At 39.1% G+C, this 8,172-nt stretch overlaps 1 protein-coding gene and 1 non-coding gene across 2 annotated transcripts; one reads left to right on the plus strand and one right to left on the minus strand.

Annotated features, from left to right (window-relative positions):
* The first annotated feature begins 1,350 nt into the window (after positions 1–1,350).
* Positions 1,351–1,423, plus strand: TRNAE-UUC (transfer RNA glutamic acid (anticodon UUC)). The gene has a single exon. It is a non-coding gene; the product is annotated as a tRNA-Glu (tRNA).
* Positions 1,424–6,831: 5,408 nt separating this feature from the next.
* Positions 6,832–7,293, minus strand: LOC781646 (large ribosomal subunit protein uL30-like). Its single transcript, XM_059880393.1, has one exon. It carries the CDS (start codon positions 7,276–7,278, stop codon positions 6,847–6,849), a length of 432 nt encoding a protein of 143 aa, XP_059736376.1. The 5' UTR covers positions 7,279–7,293; the 3' UTR covers positions 6,832–6,846.
* Positions 7,294–8,172: the final 879 nt, after the last annotated feature.

Below are 8,172 nucleotides of genomic sequence, written 5' to 3' on the forward strand. Positions count from 1 at the left end.
GGCAAAATCAAAATACCGTGTATTTCTCAGTGTTTTTCATGAATACCACAGGTGGTACACAAGATGATTTTAGACATCTGTGGACATCTTTTATATTAATGGATATATACTTATTTTGATGTATACTAAAAATATATATATATAAAGCATATCAGACCTTTAATTTAATGACTATTATTGCTTAAGATAACAATTTCTTCTAAAATCATCTATTTAAGGAAAAGTATTAAGTAAACAATAAGTGGATATGGGAAAAATTGTGAAAATGGCACAAATATAACCAAAATTTGGGAAACCCGGGACAATGATTATGATCATAGATAAATCTGGGTTGATAAATTAACTCCATTACTTCCTGTGTGTATGAATCTGGGAAGTTATTTACTTTCCTTGGCTGTACTGATTAGTATATGAGTTGCTTTAGCAAAGACCAAAATAGTAGTGGCTTAAACAGTTATCCAAAATCGCTGCAGATGGTGACTGCAGCCATGAAATTAAAAGACGCTTGCTCCTTGGAAGAAAATCTATGACCAATCTAGACAGCATATTAAAAAGCAGAGACATTACTTTGCCTACAAAGTTCCGTATAGTCAAAGCTATGGTTTCTCCAGTAATCATGTATGGACGTGAGAGTTGGATCGTAAAGAATGCTGAGTGTCGAAGAATTGATGCTTTTGAACTGCGGTGCTGGAGAAGACTCATGAGGGTCCCCTGGACAGCAAGGAGATCAAACAGTATCCTAAAGGAAATCAATCCTGAATATTCATTGCAAGAACTGATGCTGAAGCTGAAGCTCCAAAACTTTGGCCACCTGATGTGAAGAACCAACTCATTGGAAAAGACCCTGATGCTGGGAAGCATTGAAGGCAGGAAGAGAAGGGGATGACAGAGGATGAGACGGTTGGATGGCATCACTGATTCAATGGACATAAGTTTGAGCAAGCTCTGGGAGATAGTGAAAGACAGGGAAGCCCGGCATGGTGCAGTCCATGGTGCCCCAAAGAGTCGAACACGACTGAGCAACTGAACAACAACAAAACAAGTTATCACATTTGTTTCTATCTCACCTGAAGATCACAGTAGTGAGGGGGTCAGAGTGGCAGTGCTCCATGAGGTTCTCAGAAGCCTGGGGTCTGTCTGCCAGCTGTGCCATCATCCTCTCATATTATGGCATGTGGGAAAAGGAAAGAGGAATCAGGGGCAAGCAGCTTTTAGTTAAGAGCTTGAACTAGAACTTACACATAATCACTTCTGTTTACACTCTAATGGCTAACTGCTAGAGAGACTGTCATCTCTAGTAGGAAGGAAGAAGACAATGGACATCAAGCATAAAATGACAATGAGGGGAAGTCCCCAATGGTCCAGTGGTTAAGACTCTGTGCTTTCATTGCTGAGGGCCTGGGTTCAATCCCTGGTTGGGGAACTAAGATTCCATAAGCACATGGTGCAGCCAGAAAAAAAAAAGACAATGAACCCTGAGAGATGGAAAACAAGTGAACAGAGTGCTCTGGTTCTTCCAGTTGTCCCAGTTCACTGCCTGGAGAAAATGTCCAAGCCTCAACACAGGAAGAAAAGAACTCAGGTGAACCCAGAGGCCTACCAGAATTTAAGAGACAGAGGTGGGAGTCTGGGGAAGCCAGGCTGCTAGAGTTCATCAGGCAGAGAACTAGAGAGGAGGGAGATACACAGGGAGAATGCCAGAGATCTATAGAATGACCACCTTGAATATTCAGTTGATTGGTAATCAGTGCATGCATGTGGCTGGGGAAAGAACCATTGAAAGAATTAGACGGTAGAGTGGTTCATAAGGGCTGGGAATAATAAAAATAATAATAAAAACTAGCCTTAGGAAAAAACCTCATAATTAAAACAGCATCAGTAAGAGCACCAAGAATGGTATGTTTCAGTAACGGGGGATAACTAGCCATACGTGAAAAGCAGGTTCGGTCCTACTTAAAAAGCTTAAAAGCAGGACCCCAAAGGATCAAAATATTTCTAAGTAATGGAATCAGATTTAATGCTGGGTTATCAATTCTCCCCAAGCTGATTCTTAAATTCATATGGAAATGTAAAGGACTTAAAAACCAAAACAATGGTGAGAAAAAGAGAAAATAAAGGTAAATTATTTATACTACTTGACTCCAAGACTTATTACATAGCTACAATAATCCAGACTGTGGTATCTGACAGTTCTAGAATCAAATCTTGGTTCCATCTTTTGCTTACCTTGGGCAAGTCACCTAATCTCTATAAGCTTGAGTCTTCTTCTCTATAAAATCAAAATAATATTAACAACCTGGTAGGATTATGTGACTAAATGAAATAGTGCATATGATGCACTTAGCATAGTACTGGGCCTATAAAAATAATGTCAGCTTTTACTATCACTCAACCTCAAGTTTTATAAGACAGGGACTGTATCTTGTCTTGATTATCACTGTATCCTTTTGGCCTTAGAAGGAAATCGAGGTTCAACTATCTCAGGCAAAGAGTTAACAAGTAAATAGTTGACCATGTACTTAAAAGTCCAACACCATCACTTTTCAAATGATGAGCATGAAATTGAGAAAATCCAAGTTTCAAGCCCAGGGGCTTCCCAGGTGGCACCGGTGGTAAAGAACTCACCGGCCAATGCAGGAGACGTAAGAGACAGGGGTTTGATCCCTGGGTTGGAAGATCCCCTGGAGAAAAGATGGTAACCCATTCCAGTCTTCTTTCCCGGAGAAACCCATGTACAGAGGAGGCTGATGGACTACAGTCCATAGGGTTGCAAAGAGTTGGACATGACTACAGCGACTTAGCATATGGCACACAAATTTCAAGCCCAGGTCAATCTTTTCTAATGGTGCACACCTTCTCTTTCTCAAATACTTTGGCTTTAGAATACCTTAATATTTATTTATATATTTACATAGGACTTTAAAAGCAGCTTTGTAACATTTTGTCTAGGATAGTACTTAGAATGAAGCATATTCAGCTTGAAAAATATGGATAACCAAAGAGTATGGTATGATAGGTAGAATTATCCAATAGTTTAAACTTCATTTCTAATAATCCCAAATTCAAGGAATAGATAGTATTAATTATAAGAAAAAGCTCTGGTTTCAGAATAGTATATTTAGAATAGCCATGGTGGCCTATACGCTGAATATACAAATGTAAGCAAATGATATATGATATTGAGTCATTTTGCACAGAATTTTGTCTATAAGAATTTCAAATTTAAATATCTAGTGACCACTATTTCACATCTCCAGAGTCTACCCATTTCACTTTGTAGCAAAAAAACAAACAAAAAATATCAAATCCTGCTTATTATACTTTAAATCCCAACACAAATGCACTCACACAAATCCTTAAAATCGCTACCCAATCCATCTGACCCCTTTCTAATGGTTTTACATATTCCTGAGTCTATTTTTAAGATCTCTTCATTGTTTTTTGCATCAAAATATGCATGTTTTGTTATTAACCTTGCATAAATATTCCCAAATTTTGACTTTCTTCAGTGAGTTGAAACTGCCATGTAATGTAATTCTGCTAGCATACACAGGAAAAATGACTGTGGTAATCCACAGTTAAAAACTGACTTCATCACGCATGATGGCTGATAAAGAGACATTTAATTTTAATCTTAAAAAATTATTTTCCATTTTGGTGGCTGGCTAATCTTCATCATATTTTCTCTCCTCACCCCCACAAAGCTGCCTGCCCCTTTCATACAGGGTTATGCTTCTGGCCATTTTCATAGGCACACTCAGGGCTTTTAGGATACGCCTCTCTCTGCTTACCACTACCTACGGTTACAAAGTTTACCAAAATCTCCATCTTTCTCATTTGTATACTTCTTAACCTCCCCCTCTCCATTCCTGTTCAAGAAAGCATATGCAAGGATGTAATTTCTTCCTATTTTTGCCATTGACTAGGCCCCTTTTAGAACCCTATATCTAGCTTTATCACATTTTAAGAAAAAGAACAAACAACAATAGTAATTGTTTTAATAATAGAAAGCATGAATAAAGATGAAAGTAATTTGGGGGTTTTAACATAGAAAATAAAACTAACAGGTGAATTCAATTGAATGTTATTTTGAGAAAAATACCGAATATTCTATATTCCACATAAGATACAGCATGACAGTTTTGAAGAGCTTCATTAGCTATGATCAAAGAGGCAAGGACAGCATCAAATATATCAGTTCTTGAGAGCTTTAAAATAAGAGGCACAGGGAGATACCCAATTTTTGGACTGATAATCTCCTATCTCCCATTTACTACCTGGGGAGTTTACAACTGAACAAAACTAAAGTATCTCTCCTAAAATTGTTAGGATAGAGAGTGCCCAAAAGAAAGTAGCAGAGTAAAGACCTAATAGCTCAGTGTCTCTAGATTATGGCTTCTTTTTATTTTTTAATTTTAAGTGATCACTTGGAGACGCTATTTATGTGTATTCTCACTTAAGGCAATTGGCTGTATCAGATCACCACTAAAAACCCAACTGCTTTTCTACCCCAGGATTCAGAGAAATAAAATACTGTCATTTATTATTTGTTTCAATATGCACAATATTGTTTACATAAAGCCAGTCTCTTCTTAAGAATTAGAAAAAAAAATTTTTTTCTTAATTTTATAAAATCCAGAAACTTACACTTGGTTCCTGTTTTAACAGAAAAATATTAGTGAACCATTGGTTAGGACTTACATAAAATTCTGAACCTTTTATAAAATAAATTTGATCCACTTAGAAATAGGAAAATTAAATTAAAAATGTGTTAAATATCAGAAAATACTGCTCCATTTAAACTTCAAAAGCTTTCTTAGCCTCTAATGAGGTAGCTTAAACAAGATTATCTTTGTTGGATAATATTAATTGGATCTATAAAGAGTCCTATTATTAGGTATAACTATTTTTGTAATGAATTTATTTGATTTGCAGATTAGTTCACTATGCTGCTGCTGCTGCTGCTAAGTCGCTTCAGTCATGTCCACCTCTGTGCGACCCCACAGACGGCAGCCCACCAGGCTCCCCTGTCCCTGGGATTCTCCAGGCAAGAACACTGGAGTGGGTTGCCATTTCCTTCTCCAATGCATGAAAGTGAAAAGTGAAAGTGAAGTCGCTCAGTCGTGTGCGACCCTTGGCGACCCCATAGACTGCAGCCTACCAGGCTCCTGTGTCCATGGGATTCTATAAACCCTGTTAATCTTTTTTTCTTAGCATTTTGTGATAACTTTGTATAATTATTGTATATTTAATAAATTAATCAATAACCTTAATGCTTTAAAATGTTAGTATTCAGTTCAGTCGCTCAGTCATGTCCGACTCTTTTTGACCCCATGAATTGCAGCATGCCAGGCCTCCCTATCCATCACCAACTCCCGGAGTTTACTCAAACTGACATCCATCATGTTAGTGTAAATACATGAATTCCAAACAATTTGGGGGAAAATAAACTAATTCATGAAGAGGATTTGATGTTCATGAATGACGAGTTCTCTGTAGGTAGATGGTAACATTTGCAATAAATCTCAGCCATTGAGTACAATGTTCAAAGTACAAATAATTTGATTAAGAATTAAATAAACACAGATTACTTTTCCCTACTGAGAAAGAATTTTTTATTTCATGTTTCAAAACATGATTGGACCATCAATACTTACAAGAGCAACTGAACTATTAATCATTCTGATAAAAAAATTAATATTCACATGCAATGCAACATCAAAGCATGTATGTACACATATGTATAAATGCTAATTTATGTATATTTATAAGAAGTAACTTTATGAGACTAGCATGTTAAAAAGGCTTGCTAGAAAGATCCCATGGACGGAGCAGCCTGGTAGGCTGCAGTCCATGGGGTTGCTAAGAGTCAGACACAACTGAGCGACTTCACTTTCACTTTTCACTTTCATGCATTGGAGGAGGAAATGGCAACCCAATCCAGTGTTCTTGCCTGGAGAATCCCAGGGACGGGGGAGCCTGGTGGGCTGCCGTCTATGGGGTCGCACAGAGTCGGACACGATTGAAGCGATTTAGCAGCAGCAGCAGCAGAGTTGTGATACCAGCCAAGGTACCTGTGTTATGTAATTGCCTTGAAGGTGACATCTTCTTTATAATAAAATACTTTGGACATTTGGCATTATGCCAAATTTCATTAGGCTGTGTGTTGCTAATGACTTTTTAATTTAATTTATTTTTTGTTTCAATTGTTTATTACTGACCAGATTACAAAAATAATCCTGGTAGATACCTTAGTTCATCCTTCTAATAAGTCTGTTGATCTGGTCTTTCCTGTTGCCAGCATCTCCACCTTCTACAAAATAGGTAGTCTTTTTCTTCATTCCACCTCGTGGAGAAGACAATTTAAAGGGCCACAGGAAGTCGTTTGCTTCTTTGAAACGTTTTCCAAAGGTATAGATCTCATGAATCAGATAGATCCTCCATGCAGATGATTCCGTATTTCCCAAGAGATCGAGCAATCAATGCGTTGTCTGTCAGGGCAATTCACTTTTTGTTGATTTTGCCATAACCACGCCTGTAGATCAATTCATTTACAGACTTCAATTTGGGTACCCCCATGCAATGTATGGAGAAGACAATGGCACCCCGTTCCAGTGCTCTTGCCTGGAAAATCCCATGGATGGAGGAGCCTGGTGGGCTGCAGTCCATGGGGTCGCTGGGAGTCAGACACGACTGAGCTATTTCACTTTCACTTTTCGCTTTCATGCATTGGAGAAGGAAATGGCAACCCACTCCAGTGTTCTTGCCTGGAGAGTCCCAGGGACGGGGGAGCCTGGTGGGCTGCCGTCTATGGGGTCGCACAGAGTCGGACGCGACTGAAGCGATTTAGCAGTATGTAACGTATGGCTCCACAATTCTCAGCATGTTAATTGATGCCCTGTTGAGCTTCACAAAGGTGCAATTGAAGATCTGCCGGAGGCGAAGGAGCTGCAGCACCTTTCGAACCTTTGGGCTCACACCATTGATACCTCTGATCCTGATGACAAACGCCAATTTGGGTTCCGCGGGTTCATAGACGTTGCCGGCTTTTCGTGCCATCCTAGCCATTCGAATTTCAGTTCTGTACATCTGCCTGTATTCCTTGTGGTAATGCTTAGCTTTTTCATAGATAAGCTTCCTCCTGGCCTTTCGAAGCATCTTTTGGGCAAACTTCTTTCTCAGTCGCTTGATCTTAAGCTCTGTGAAATTCTTTCGCTTTTTCTTAAGGGTTTCTGGCAGAGCAGAAACCTTCTTTTTCTTCTCTTCTGCACCCACCATGGTTCCAGGCGGGAAAGAGCGCTAATGAATTTTTTTTAAGATTTCTTTATTTTCATTGTTTACGTTCTGACTCTAGCAGTTCTTCGTTGCTGAGTGCTGGCTTTCGCTAGTTACAGCAAGTGTGGGCTGCTCTCAACTTGTGGTTCGCGGGCTTCTCATCTCAGTGTCTTTTCTTGTTGCGGAGCACAAGCTTCTTCCCTGTTGAGAAGCACAGGCATGCAGGCTTGGCTCAAACAGTGAAGTGTCTGTCTACAATGCGGGAAACCTGGGTTCGATCCCCGGGTAGGGAAGATCCCCTGGCGAAGGAAATGGCAACCCACTCCAGTACTCTAGCCTAGAAAATCCCATGGACCGAGGAGCTTGGTGCAGGCTACTGTCCATGGGGTTGCAGAGGGTCGGTCACCACTGAGCGACTTCATTTTCTTTCTTTAAACAGTTGCAGCGTGTGGGCTCAGTAGTTGTGGTACACAGACTTAGTTGCTCCACGGCATGTGGAATCCTCCCAGACCAAGGATCAAACGTGTATCCCCTGCATTGCAAGGAGGATTCTTAACCACTGGACCATCAAGTAAGGTCTCTAATGAATTTTTTTTTTAATGAAATGCGTTTATTAGGAGGATAAACTCCAAATAAACACAAGTAGTTTTCTTGCACACTTGACAACTGCATAAGAAAAAGATACCTTAACAGAGTCCACAGGATTTTGCTTACACTATAAAAGGAGTTTTAAGGCAGTTCTAATGAATTTTTGTTTGGAAGAATTTTTAAATACCTCTAAAAGAAACACACCCATTGTACGTTTCTTTGCAAAGTCTATTCCATTTTTCCTAACCTACATATTTTCAGACAGTGCTAATAAGTAATTAAATAATCAATAATGGGACACATGAAAAA

Source organism: Bos taurus, chromosome 2 (assembly GCF_002263795.3).
Source record: "Bos taurus isolate L1 Dominette 01449 registration number 42190680 breed Hereford chromosome 2, ARS-UCD2.0, whole genome shotgun sequence".
NCBI lineage: Eukaryota > Metazoa > Chordata > Mammalia > Artiodactyla > Bovidae > Bos > Bos taurus.

Excerpts from the sequence above, each read along its gene's own strand:
- LOC781646 (XM_059880393.1), bottom strand. The coding sequence starts at position 7,278 with ATGGTGGGTGCAGAAGAGAAGAAAAAGAAGGTTTCTGCTCTGCCAGAA.